Source organism: Embiotoca jacksoni, unplaced genomic scaffold (genome assembly GCF_022577435.1).
Source record: "Embiotoca jacksoni isolate LCO1_2020_lvr unplaced genomic scaffold, fEmbJac1.0.p SCAF_60, whole genome shotgun sequence".
In the NCBI taxonomy this organism is placed as follows: Eukaryota; Metazoa; Chordata; class Actinopteri; family Embiotocidae; genus Embiotoca; species Embiotoca jacksoni.
Window position 1 is genome coordinate 1539810 of NW_027185415.1, and position 14464 is coordinate 1554273.

The 14464-nt window shown below is 43.2% G+C and overlaps 1 protein-coding gene across 2 annotated transcripts in view; it reads right to left on the reverse strand.

The window, feature by feature from the left end:
* Window positions 1-390: 390 nt before the first annotated feature.
* piezo1 (piezo type mechanosensitive ion channel component 1 (Er blood group)) overlaps window positions 391-14464 on the reverse strand; it is a 66156-nt gene continuing 52082 nt past the window's right edge. Inside the window, exons 39-54 of one of the 2 annotated variants that reach the window (XM_069174706.1) lie at window positions 13202-13384; window positions 12832-13054; window positions 11829-11961; window positions 11568-11715; window positions 11183-11335; window positions 10887-10948; window positions 9939-10097; window positions 9567-9714; window positions 8747-8935; window positions 8531-8623; window positions 7584-7756; window positions 7088-7210; window positions 6907-6986; window positions 4518-4704; window positions 3198-3339; window positions 391-2781 (exon numbers count right to left, since the gene is read on the reverse strand). In XM_069174706.1, coding sequence (XP_069030807.1) covers window positions 2653-2781; window positions 3198-3339; window positions 4518-4704; window positions 6907-6986; window positions 7088-7210; window positions 7584-7756; window positions 8531-8623; window positions 8747-8935; window positions 9567-9714; window positions 9939-10097; window positions 10887-10948; window positions 11183-11335; window positions 11568-11715; window positions 11829-11961; window positions 12832-13054; window positions 13202-13384 — 2325 coding nt within the window. In that variant the 3' untranslated portion in view covers window positions 391-2652. Of the gene's footprint in view, window positions 2782-3197; window positions 3340-4517; window positions 4705-6906; window positions 6987-7087; window positions 7211-7583; window positions 7757-8530; window positions 8624-8746; window positions 8936-9566; window positions 9715-9938; window positions 10098-10886; window positions 10949-11182; window positions 11336-11567; window positions 11716-11828; window positions 11962-12831; window positions 13055-13195; window positions 13385-14464 lie in introns of both variants that reach the window. The other variant, XM_069174705.1, reaches the window with a different exon arrangement.

Here is a 14464-nt window from a genome sequence, read left to right on the forward strand (position 1 = left end):
GTTTGTTTCAACAGCTCCCTCAGATTAATGCAGGAGGAGGAGAGACTGATGTTTTGAAATGTTCTGAAAAACATTTCAATGCTTTGAAATGTTTCATCACCGCGTCCACAAATGCAGGTTAAAACTCTCCAAAGAAGAAACCTGATAGAAACATGATCCAGAAACACCGCCGCCTTCTCTGGACCGAGATCATTGAAGATGGACTGAGGTGAAGTGGACAACTGTCCTGAGGTCTGATGGATCACAATCTGAGATTCTGTTTGGAAATCATGGACGCTGCATCCTCCAGGTTAAAGAGGAGAGGGACCATCCAGCTTGTTATCAGCTCAGTTCTAAAGCCAACATCTGTGATGGTACAGGGATGCATTAGTGCACATGGCATGGGTAGCTTGAACATCTGGAAGGAAGCATTAATGCTGAATGATATATTCAGGTTTTGGAGCAACATATGCTGCCAACCAGACAACGTCTCTTTCAGGGAAGGTCTTGTTTATTTCAGCAGAACAACGTCCAACCACATTCTGCACGTATTCCAACAGCATGGCTCACTAGTAGAAGAGTCCGCTGATAAACTGGCCTCCTGCAGTCCAGACCTGTCAATCATTGAAAACATCTGGAGCATCAGGACATGAAAGGAGACCCTGAACTGTTGAGCAGCTGAAATCCTAAATCAGGCAAGAATGGGACCACATTTCACTTTCAAAACTCGAGAAACCGGTCTCCTCAGTTCCCAAACGTTTACGGAGTGTTGTTAAAAGAAGAGGTGATGCAACACAGTGGTGAACATGATCCTGGAACAACTTTATAGAGACGTGTTGCTGACATCAAATTCAAAATGAGCAAATATTTCACATAAAACAATAAAATCTCTCAGTTTAAACATTTGATTGGTTGTCTTTGGTCTATTTTTGTTATTTTTTATTATTAAATATGTGTTTATGTGATTTGAAAATCATCACATTCTGTTTTTTATTTACATTTTACACCGCCACTTCTTTTGTGGTTACAGGGTTGTACATGATGTTGTCATGAAGACAATCCTCATTGAGGTAAATAAGATGGAGAAATATTCGATCCTAACCAACGGTGGAAACAGACAGAAGCTGTCAGCTGTCGTTGAACACCAAAACCATCACCATCAACACCACCATTCACTGGGAAGACTCTGGGATGCAGCTGGAAGGTCTGGAAGCATGTGATTTATGAACTCATACAATGTCTTCTGTGATTCTGTTTTCTGAGGTGATAAAATAACCCTGATGATGTCATAGTGATGACCTCAGGTTAATTCTTCGAAAGTACAAATATATAATGGAAAGGTATGATTCAAAACAAAAGCAGTTTGAGAGACTATAGCCTCCCGGGGTTTGGAGGTGAACGCACATATCAGCCTCTGCTGGTTAGATTTATATAATTCCTTCTTTAAATGGAAAACTTTGAATGGAAATTCAAGTTAAATGCTGTAAACGTGCTCAACTGTTAAAAGCTGCAGTGTTTCACCCTTCCACAAATCATGTTAAATAAAAGTCACTGACATCTGCTTCCCTCATGCAGATAAACAACTGGGGACAGTTTTTTTGTAACCTGGAACAAAAGTGTTTTTATGTTTTGTATATTTGCATATTAAGATCCTCAAACTGCATCAACAACCACAGCTGTTCATACCTGAGACACGCTGACACGCGACGGACACGTCATAGAGTCTCGACATGCATCGTCTCAGATGAACATTTTCTTCATCGCATGTCGTGCGTCTATCACAGAACCAGAACCTTTCACCCAGACAACTTTGTAATAGTTCAACGGTTTAATGGTTCTGGACACGTGCAGCTCAAACGTGTTGGAAGGTGTTGTGAACCAGAACTGAAGAAACAAGAAGCTCTTTGAGTCCTTTCCTCTTCTGTGTTTTATTGAGATCGATGTGTTATTCAGGTGTTCTGCTTTCTAACTGCAGAGTGAAATCCATTTAAAGGGAATTTAGCCTATAAACCGGTAACTAAAGACATCCAGTAGGAATTACAGCTCTCTCCTGAACCGGAGTCATCCATCTCCATCAACCCTGAACCCAATCAACTGTTCTCCAGTTTACTGATCTCAACCTGACCAACTCGTTAAACTCAAACTAAAACCGCTTCTTCTTCTTCGTCAAATGTCAAGTCAAACAAACACTGCTGGTGCGCACACACGTTACTTTTACAACAACCGGTGATTTTTTTTTTTTTAACACGTTTCTAAGTTTGATTGACAGCTTTGTTCAGTGAATAAAACCATCAGTCGCTCCACCTGCGGGCTCGACGGACGACTGAAGTGTCTCTTGTGTTTAACCATTAAAAACACAGCTCAGTGTGACAGCTGATTCGTGTCCAGTCCTGCCCAGCAGATCCACCACAGTGCGCCTGCATCTCCTCCGTCGACCCGGTTCTCTGTGATCAGAACCTTTGAGTTGATCAGAGTCATCAGGAAGCTGCAGAGATGCAACAGCTGGAGGAGCTGCTTCCTGTCCGTCTCCGTTATTGTGTCTCAGTGGCTTTCAGTCAGTGTGGGGTGTCCTCCTGAAGACGTCCATGTTTCGCCCCTCCCTCCCCCTCCCCCCTGGACGTCGGTGCATTGTGCTTCAGTTTTGTTTCTTCCACTCGAACGTCTCTCAGTCCGTCAGTATCTGTCCTGATCTCGGCTGTGGATGTCTCGGGTCCATTTGATCATCGTCTCTGGAGATCGATAGAGGAAGATGAGTTTGGAGTAAAGTTCCTCCTCCAACTCCAGCTCTCCTGTTTCACGCACCTGAAACACACACACACACACACACACACACACACACACACACACACACACACACACACACACACACACACACTGTTTGTATGTGGGGGCGGATTTAAAGGAAATGATGACACCTCATATAACAGAAATACATAATAAATGTATGTATACAACATAACAAATCATAAACCTGATATTTAGACCCAGATAAAAGTCAACATTTCTCAGTTCAAAAACAGCTTATTCAAATCTGAAAATATGATTTCACTCAGAAAAGATTGAGGCTTCATTGATCCTCACAGCAGCATTAGATAAACTACGAAACATAAATCCAACAACATGTACTCCCATCGACACACACACAGTATAACGATACACACATTGCGCTAAAAATAAAGGTTTATGACTGCAGGAAAGTGTTTGAGGTTCACACTCACCAGGAAAATGTCCGTGCAGAGCTTCAGGATGCGGTCGACGCACGGCAGCTCCTCAAACATGATGGAGTGGGAGATCTCGCTGAAGAAGCCGCGCACAAACTTCCCAATGACTAACACCACCGACACGTACAGCCCCATGATGCTGGAAGATAGAAGGCAGGGACACTAAACACCTGGATACGTGTCGAGCGGAAGATTCTGGAAATATCAAGAGCCAGAAATGATTCCCTTTAAACACAAACAAAACGTTTCAGTTTCCTGAATTAAAACCTCGTTGTTTAAAGAGTCAGACGGAGTCATCGCTCAAGTTCACTGAACAGTCTGACCTCACAACAAACTCTGCAGCTGCTTCAACAGCGAGTAGGTCGGTGGGACGAAAACAATGGAGCACACTGCTGTGAATCTGGTGGAGAATATTGTCCCATTTTTTTGTGATTAAAGACAACATCTGACATTTCAAAATCATGTTTTCGTCTCCTGCACAGTCTTGGACTTTCAAGTTACTTCCTCAGTAGCTCCGACTTCTGCAGAAGGATGAGACGTGTGTGTGTGTGCCGCCGGGGCATCTCTGTAGGGGGCGCTCTCGAGCCGTTTGGCCACGCCCACTCTCGACTCCACTAGAGTAGAAAGTTTTCACCGGGAGACATGTGTTTCCACTTTCATGAGTTTTTGAATATGATAAAGCCTCCAAAAAGGAAAATCACTTTACGTAAGAAGAAGAACATCTAACGACGAACGACTAAGAACAAGGGAGGCTGTAGCTCAGACGGTAGAGTGGGTTCAACACTAACCGGAAGGCTGATGGTTCAATCCCCAGCTCCTCCTGTCCACATGCCTAGGTGTCCTTGAGCAAGACACTGAACCCTAAAAAAATCGCTCCCGATGGGTTGTAAGTCGCTTTGGATAAAAGAGTCAGCTAAATGTAATGTAACACTTTTATGAAAAACAATAGGGCTTTCGCACCGGTGCTCGGTGGTCGGGCCCTAATTAGTATCACGGCTGTGCACCATGACGTAGCGTCGGGATAGCAACGGTTCTTCCCAGAATGCCTAGCGGTTGTTCATGAGTGACATGAGTTGGGCAGTAATGTAATTATCTGTGATTTGTGTGCATCAGTGTGGAAGTTAGCGGTATGCGCTTCACTCAATAAAGAGCCAGTCTTCTAGTTGTGCTGGTTTCAGAACTCAGGACTTGAGATAAGCAAGAGATCATCCTTCTGCTTTGTCTCTCGTCCAAATAATCATTTATAACAATAGTAAACATTCATCTATTCGTAGGATCTTCTCGGGGAGGAGGTGAGATGGTGCGTTTGTGTCTCACCCGTATCCAGCCAGGAAGCCCAGGCTCGGTGGGCTGACTTTGTCGTTGAATATAATCATGGGAAGAACGCCGCACGAGGGGACGGAGCACGTGATGGCGATGTTCCACCACTCCTGGATCCCACTGCTGTTCACAGACCTGTCGCTCATCAGGGACAGGGTGATATTCAGGAAGTCATCTTCATCACCTGCAACACAACCGATCAGCTGTTAAAACAATAACAGCAGAGCGTCCTCAGGTCGGTCTGACAACTGCCCAGCTTCACACATTAATACAGCACCTCAGGTATTCTTAAAAAAAATGGACCTGCTGACGATCTGAACATGTTTTCTGTGTATTAGTACACAGTTTTACGTGTTGTCACAATTATCCATACAATAACCTTCACTGATAACTACATGAGAGAAAGAGAGAAGTTTTAATGGATGTATAATTTCTGCACTGAAGCGGGAGACCTGAGATCATCAAAAATGATTAATTAAAAAATAATTAATATCACGGCTGTGCACCATGACGTAGCGTCGGGATAGCAACGGTTCTTCCCAGAATGCCTAGCGGTTGTTCATAGTAGGCACCATGAGTGACATGAGTTGGGCAGTAATGTAATTATCTGTGATTTGTGTACTAGTGGTATGTGCTTCACTCGATAAAGAGCCAGTCTTCAGGACTTGAGCCAAAAAATCTTTTGTAACAATAGTAAACATTCATCTATTCGTAGGATCTTCTCGGGGAGGAGGTGCAGAGCTGCCCAGAGCTACAGGCTCAGTTAGCCGAGGAGGAGGTGCGGAGCTGCCCAGGGCTACAGGCTCAGTTAGCCGGTCCCCTGCAGCACCCGTGCGGCTGAAGGAGTCACAGTCCCAAGCAGAAGCCCACGGTTCACCACCGACCCCTTCACGTCTTCAACCGATTCTCCCAATCAGCTATATCTTTCTATAAAACCAGATGAAACTAATCAGTTAGTAAAACTTGAAGCCTGTCTAAAAGACATAAAGGCCTGGATGACCAAAAACTTCCTGCTTCTAAATTCAGACAAAACAGAAGTTCTTGTACTTGGTCCTAAACACCTCAGAAACTCTTTCTGTAATCACTTAGTTACTCTAGATGACCTTGTCTTGGCCTCCAGCAAAACTGTGAGGAACCTTGGAGTCATCTTTGATGAGGATTTGTCCTTTAGACACCACATAAAGCAAATCTCCAGAACTGCCTTCTTCCATCTACGTAATATTAATAAAATCAGGAAAATCCTTCCTCAGCGTGACACAGAAAAACTCATTCATGCGTTTGTTACTTCTAGACTAGATTATTATAATTCCTTGTTGTTAGGATGTCCAAATTACTCATTAAAAACCTGCAGCTGATCCAAAATGCTGCAGCAAGAGTACTGACGGGATTTAGCAAGAGAGATCATATTTCTCCAGTTTTATCTTCTCTTCACTGGCTTCCTGTGAAATCAAGAATAGAATTTAAAATTCTCTTGATGACTTACAAAGCTCTACATGACCAGGCTCCATCATATCTTAGAGATCTTATAGAACCATATAATCCTAGCAGAACACTTCTCTCTCAGTACGCTGGTCTACTTGTGGTTCCTGGAGTTTCCAGAAGTAGAATGGGAGGCGGAGCTTCAGTGTTCAGGCTCCTCCCCTGTGGAACCAGCTCCCAGTTTGTGTTGGAGGGGCAGAAACCCTCTCTAGCTTTAAGATTAGACTCAAAATGTTCCTTTTTGATAAAGGCTATAGTTAGGGCTGGCTCAGGTAGACCTGAACCAACCCTTAGTTATGCTGTTATAGGCCGAGGCTGCTGGAGGACCTCGTTACATGCTGAGCTTCTTTTCTTTCCTCCTACTCTTTAACTGACTCGCACCTCACCATCTTCTTCTCTCCCATAGTTTCTTATTATTATCTGTTGTCTCCATTCAGTTCCTTCACTCGTGTAGTTTCTGTTCTTTCTTTTGCAGATGTCCCGTCATGGAGCTGCATGTCTCTGCTCTGTGATTGTCGTCTCCACCAACAGTTCTTCTCTTGTATCTCTATGCTGTCCTTTTCTCTCTCTGCTCTCCTCTCACCCCAACCGGTCGAGGCAGATGGCCGCCCACCTCTGAGCCCAGTTCTGTCGGAGGTTCTGAAATGTTCTGAAATGCTTTGAAATGTTCTGAAATGTTTTGAAATGTTCTGAAATGTTCTGAAATGTTTTGAAATGTTCTGAAGTTACAATGGAGACAAGACAGTTTCTCTGAATCGTCCTCTGATGTTTGAACTGTTACACTGCTTTACTGTAGCTGCCTGGGTTTCAGTTGCTCCTTATTCAGTCTCATCCGTTCTGTTTATGTACTGAAAAAAAATATCTCTTCTACTGCAGACATGTTAACAGCACCACAGTGAACTCTGACCTTTATACAGCTGACCGACTGGTTTGGCCTCGGCTCCGTTAGGGGCTCGGATGTAGTTGGGGAACATGTGAGGAACCAGCCTGAGAAAGAGACCCGAGACCGTCCGTTAGATACTTTATATACGAGATGAAACACGAAACGCTGTCATTCACTGAAACGTCCTCCAGCGCAGAAAACCTACACGGGTTCAGTCCGATTCCCGACCAGCAGCGAAGCCAGTTCTGCTCTGACCGGGTTCCCCGGCTCCAGGTCGATGGAGTGTTTGTCAAAGGTGTGTTCCACCGTCCCGCCTTTCCGCAGGTCCCTGAGCACAGACACACACATTCACACAATCAGCCTTTAGAGAGTAAAACAATCAAAGACACCGTACGTACAGTAAACCCAGTGACATCAGGGACACAGCAGAAAGTCAGCAGAATGAAAAGTTATCCTTAAAATGTATCGTGTATTATCTCAGTCTTTTATTCACTGTGTATTTATGTGTACAGTAGTTTGTCTTTATTTAAAAACACTACAACAGTGTATAGTTAAAAAGGTGTATAATCCATACTTTTAGGACACGTCACTCATCTAATAACTCTGCAGGCTCAGCACCTGCTCACTCTGACCTAACAGTGTGGTGATAATGAGGAATAATGCACAACAGTCCATCATCAGTAAAGACAGCCATGTTTCACCTCTGGAAGGTCCAAGCCAGACGGAGCGTTAAGTCAACTTGACTCTCCAGCAGTTCTTTGATGACTTCCTGTCTGCTGGGGGGGCTGATCCTCCAGACTGAACCGGAGCTACCTTCGATCATGGCTGTCACAATGTCCTCATAACTGTAGAGGGTGATGAACTGCATGGCCACCTGGACACAAACACAACTCTGTGTGAACACTAAATACACCCACACACCCACAGGCAGCCGATGACCCACACACATCCACAGGAATCTGTTTTATTAGATCTCTGTGTTTACATGCAGTCGCCTGCTTTAACTCGTCAATGGAGTTAGTGTGATTATTGTTAATATAGGCTTAAAAATAAAGCTTAAACATGTATAACTCGCATCCACAACACAACTTAATATATATATATATTACAGTCTACAAAATCCTGACTGTTTGCTGTCCTGACTCCTAAATGGTAGAATGAGCTCCAACGACATCGGGACAGCAGAAACTCTGAACATCTTCCACCACAAACTAAAAACACACCTCTTCAGACTTCACCTTGAACAGTAGAACTTTAGTATCTTAAAATATAACTTACTGATAGAACTTTGTAGTTTGGCTTTCTGGAAGAAATTGTATTTTCTTGATTGCTGTTGTTCTGGTTTTGTACCCTCATGGTTGAAATGAACTTATTGTAAGTCGCTTTGGATAAAAGCGTCAGATAAATGAAATGTAATGTAATGTAAACATGCCACAGTGAAGGGGCTGAATATTATTATGAGAGACTTCAGTTTTTGATTTGAATAAACAAATATTTTAAAAAATGTGTTTTCACTTTTTTATGGGTTATTTAGTGATGACCAAAGTTGATCCATTCAGAATAAATTCTTAGCTTTTCACCTTCGAAGAATAACAAATGCAGATAGTGGCAGAACATTTGAAGAAGTCAAAGTGAAATGGAAACGCACAGCATTGACTCCAAACGTTTTGGTGAGCTGGTCGTATTCAGCCTGTGTGAAGGGCTTGATGGACTGCTGCTGCACACTCATGGTGAAGAGGGGCTGAACACACAGAAAAATACAGTTTTACATCGACAGTGAAAAATAAAATGATTTATTAATTCCTGATTGAAGTCAGTATTTACTTAATTTGTTATTCTTAATCAATAACTTGTTGTTGATTACCTCATATCCTCCCAGCTTGACAGTCACTGTGACATCAATGGGGTGGTTGACCACACCCACCACTGATCTGACCAATGAAATGAAGAGAAGCGGGAACCAGATGATGCAGATCAGGAAGAAGATGATGAGTCCACCCATGCCATATTTCACTATCTTCTTCTTCTTCTGTCCTTTAGGCTGCGGGTATTTCTGAGGAAACAAAATCTATTTTTAGAAATAATAAACTCCATTTAGTCACCTTACAGTCTCTCAGATCAGCAGTTGATGGCCGTGAACTGTGAACGGTGACCAAAGCTGAAATGAGTTGTCTGTAGGCTGGGCTCATCCTCAGCATTAAGGGAAAGAGACCGGTCCCTGGAGTTGAAAAGATCCAGCTGATTGTGTTTCAGTCGTCTGACTAGGTTCCCTCCTGTATGTCTCCTTTTAGAAGATTAGAACCATAACAAACTTCTATACACCTCATCTGACCTGGGAACACTTTGGGATTAATCAGGAGGAGCTGGAAGACTTGGACAGGAATGTTTGGACCACGTTATTGGTAACCTACTAAACCACCATGGATAAACACCAGAAAATGGATGGATGATGGATGGAAGGATGATGGATGATGGGTGGATGGATAGTTGGATGAATGATGGATGGAAGGATGATGGATGGATGGAGGTTGAGTGTGTTTTAAAAAAAAATAAAAGCTTGTTTTTGGACTTCCCACTGGTGCAGCTGATTCAGAAGAATAACTGTTCTCCCTTTCAACAGAGATTCTTTCCCTCTACGTGTCACAGACGTGGTGATGTGGTGAGTTCCTGTGTTCAGTCGGTACCTTCTCGGTCTCCCGGCTGCATTTAATGATGAAGATGTTGGCATAAATGTCCTCCACACACATCCAGTTGGACAAAGACAGAGTGGTATCCGTCCACACCCAGTCCATCACGGCCCGCAGCTCCACCAGGAACGGCACCAGACGAAACCTACACACACACAGACACACACAGACACACACACACACACACACACACACACACACACACACACACCACACACACACAATGGGTCATCTCATCTCTTTTATTATAGATACACACACTTTATTGTGGATTTCATCCCTAAAAGAGGACAAAACCAAAAATTCAAACTGAAGTATATCTTTAATTTTTTTTAAATTTGAGACTGCACACTTTCTTTGTGTTCATACCCTTGGAAGAGAAACAGGTTGAGGTGGTTGTATTTTTTGGTGAGGAAGTTGCCGAGGATACGAGTGGGGTAGCCACAGCGGATCTGATAGGCCGACAGGCCGAAGTAAATACACTTGACAAAGTACCACAGCTGAGCTACGAAGTTCTGGTTGAACTTCCTAAACAAACAAAGGAGAAAAAAAAGTAGGATTGAAGCTCATTAGATCGACACAGCAGTATTTTAAATTCATATACGGGGATAAAACAATAAAAATATCCCGGGGGAAATGTTGACCTTTCGCTGACAAGTCAACATTTATAAAAGTGTTACCACTTGAAACATAAATCTGACATCCTGTAATCATCGCCATACCTTAAATAAATAAACAGATCAGTCACATGTTAAGAGTCAATCTACATCAGATCCATCAGACCAGAATCAGGCTTCATGATCAGAAGCTCCTTATTGATGGACAGGTGAACCTTGAAGTGTGTGATGTCATCATGCTGAGATTTAAAGAGCTCTGAGACCTTCAGAAAAAAGGTTTTGGACGCCTGATGATGCCGAATAATAAAGAAAATCATCTCCAAGTGGTGCAGATTTCAAACGACTTTTGCCTTTTAAAATAATGAGTTCTGACAGATGATCAAAGACAGAGTTGTTTGTCCTCAGTAACAGGACACATGTTTTGTGTTTTCAAGAGAAGAAGCTCAGAGCAGCTGAGCTGCAACACGGGATCCTGAGGTCAAAGGTCACAGTTACTGACATTTTATAACACAAATGATTTAAAAAGCTAATTTTCTTTGTGTTGTTGTTCACGAACACCTTTATTGTATCAAAGAGGATCAAAGTCTGCCGTCCAAACATTTAAAAAAAAACCAACCATATCAATGGATGTACTTTCAATGACATCAGAATAATGTAACCATAAATAATACAATAAAATCATAATTTAATGTGACATCACCTTTCAGTGACAGCAGGCAGGATGAAGAACATCCACAGGTGGATCCCGAACACGAGGATCACCTGCAGGGAAAATGAAAAATGATCAAATACTTCATATTATGAAAGCACACACGTCACTCACAAACACTGCAGGCCAAGTGTTCACGTGTAACATCAGCTGTTCATCAAGTTAACATGATCTTACAGGCAGTAAATCAGTGCTGAGTGATACAGTCCTCCACCTCCTCCTCCATTTAAAGGTCAAACATGGAACCAGACACATGGATGCTAATCATTTAAATATGAGAAGTGAACCTGGAAGATGAGTTTTCCCAGGACCGCCTTGCGCAGGTATAAAGCTCTGTCGATGATCATGGTGCTGAACTGGATGAGCAGCATGACGAGGAAGGCCTCGGGTACCTGGTCCTCCGACAGGGAGGAGGCGATATCAGCGGCTGCGCTGTGTTTCTGAGGGAGCGCAGACAAAAGTCAGGAGGCGTGTCTTCTGGAGTCTACACGCACTTTATCACTAATAAACAACGAAAATACAAAACTGTCATTAATCCTGGTGCGTCAGGATTCGTACACGATCTCAGTTTGGTTTTAATTCTGAAATAACATTTAAAATTAGTTTCTGTTTTCATGAATGTGTATTCAAAACATATTCACAAAACGACGACTTCCTTCCAAACCCTCTCACCCCGAAAGCCCAAAAGCCGAAGACGACGATGATGAAGTCAATGACATCAGTGAGGAACATGAGAGCGTAGACGTCGGTGGCAGCTCGATACTCAGCGTGGAGAATATCTCCGAAGAAATCTCGAGCCGGCCGGTAAACACTCTGAACACTGCAGAGGGAAAATACAGACATTTATATCATTCACTGAACTTTTTATTTAGTCATTAATGTGAAAAACACTGAGAAACTTTCTTGGAGAATGACATCATATGTTGTGCTCACCCGGAGACGAAGACCTGTTTCATCTTGTGACCCACAGCCAGCAGTCTCTGACTAGCTGCCTCTCTCCTCCGGCCCTTCTGCTTCTTCTTCACTGCTTCTTTACTGGGATCTGCAGCCTCAGCGGTGGGCTCCACTGGGAGAGTCAGAACCAGAACCAGAACCAGAACCAGAACCGAACCACAGAAAACAAGAAAGCAAAGACAGTTAGAAAGATGTTCTCTTTGTTACGTGCAGCATCTTTGTTCCTCTGGTCCACATCAGTACAGAGAAAACAATTCACCGCAGGATTCAAAGCGAAGCTTCACAAACCAACAAATGAAGTCGGATGTAAAGTTTCCCGCAGCGGGACTGAACAGGACTGTTCATCCGACGACATGATGGCGGTTTTGTGTTCCCAGTCTGACCTCAACAAAGACACTAAAACGATGGAGCCACAAAACATGTATCATCTCGTTGAGATGGACACTTCAACGTTTTTGTAAAGAAGTTTCCCAGCTCTAATATCACTCCTGACATTCACTTCTATTCATTCGTGGTCAATGACGTGATGGTAGAGGACACAAACAGCTCTCTTCATGTCATGTTTCCAGTTAACTGCTTCATGCAAAGTGTCTCCAGATGAAACTAGATATGTGCTTAAAAATGGTGAAGAGCATCGTAGACATGAGAAAGGCACGAAGAAGAGTACAAAGGAACCCGACTGTTCTCGTGAAGAATGAAAAACAGACATTTTATGTTGCATGTATTATTAGAAAAAGTTCTCGCGTATAATTTGAAGGATTTGAAGGCTGTCGGGATGTTGATAAAACATTACAGAGAAGATCACTATATGTGGACCGTATCTAACCCGGAGGGCGGTGAGGATGACGGTACGGTACCAGATCCATGACTGTGTTTATACCTTATTGGACTGCAGCCAGTGTTAACATGACTAAATGGGCTAAATTACAAAACTTCCTGACTGCAGGATGAATAAAGTCTCATCTCATATCAGGACACACACCTGAGGAGCGCTGCTCTTTGGGTTGTTTGGTTTTTTTGCGGAATCGGATGCTGCTGCTCTTCTTCGGGACTTCCTCTCCGTCTCCCTCCGTCTGATCCCCGGGATCCAACAGGCTCTTCATTTCCTGTCCGTCCTTGGACCCGGTGGGTTCTGGTTCAGCTGCAGGGGGGTGCAGGGGACCCGCGGCCGAGCTGGTACTCGGCTCGTCGCTGTCCATATCGTCCTGCAGTGATACATGATGCGTTGAAATAAGTGGGACAGAAGTTTCGTACCTTTAGAACAAGTCTGCTGATATCAGAAGACGTCTCAGCTTTGTTCTGGTCAGAGACTGACGGCAGTATTTAACTGTGGTTATTGGACCAACCTTTACCAGGCTGTTCAGTTCTGGTATTCCCAGGTTTTCCAGGGTGGATGTTGAGCTCACTCTGTCCTCCTCCCCCTCCAACTCCGGTCTGTCCTCTGTCCTCTGTCCATCTTCATCCCCGTCTCTAGTTCTTTCTGATGAGGAGCTCTGTTCCTCCAGGGGGCCCTCGTGGTCCCACAGACCGTACCGCTGTGTACACACACACACACACACACACACACACACACACACACACACACACACACACACACACACACACACACACACACACGGGACTGTGTGAGAGTGAAGTTATTTTGGCTACAGTGGAGGACTGACACTGATTGTCCTTGAACGTCTTCTGAGAGGAGAGTTTCGGCACTGAATGGTTTAGGGCCAAAATACATTTGTGATCTGCTGCAACCTTCTGAACCATCCCGACCCCTCAGGTCGTCTGGGACGAGTCTCCTTTCTGTCCCCAGAGTCACAACTAAACATGGAGAAGCAGCGTTCAGCTTCTATGTTCCACATATCTGGAACAAACTCCCAGAAAGCTGCAGGTCTGCTGAGACTCTCAGCTGCTTCAAATCAGGATTGAAGACTTTTCTGTTTGCTGCCTTTAATTGAACCAGATTCAAGGATGTTGATCAATTTCCTGCATTTCTGCATTTTATTACTGTATTTTATTTCTTAAACTGCTCTGCAACTTTTATTCTATTTTTAGCTTGTTTAATGTTTTAATGACTGTTTTTAAAGTTTCGATCAATGCTCTTAATTGTTTTTAAATTTGTTTTTCTTTTGCCTTATGTTTTGATGCTTTTAATGGTTTTATGTGAAGCACTTTGAATTGGCTTGTTGTTGAAATGTGCTCTACAAATCACCTTTGTGTGGCATGTTGTTGTTTGTTTGTTTGTTCTTATGAATCATCTGTGGAGGCTGTTAGAGATGAGGACATGCTGAGATACAGACGGTCAAAGTGGTGTGATATGATGTGCTGGATAAAGACAGTATCTGCTGCTGATGTGGTGTAATTACTTTAAATAAGCTGTATCACAACTCATCAGTTCATAATATCATTTTGTTTATGTGTGAACTCCTTCGTACTGTTGGAAGAGCTCCAGACGACCTCACAAAGCTGACAGAACGACGAGTCTGCAAAACTGTCATCAAGTCAAAAGGTCTCAAATTTAAAAGCTCATTTTTCTTTGATTACTCCATCAGTGCCATTTAGTTTTGTGTGAATGTATAGGAAATAGTAAAAATAAAGAACATGCCCTGAATGACTCTGAC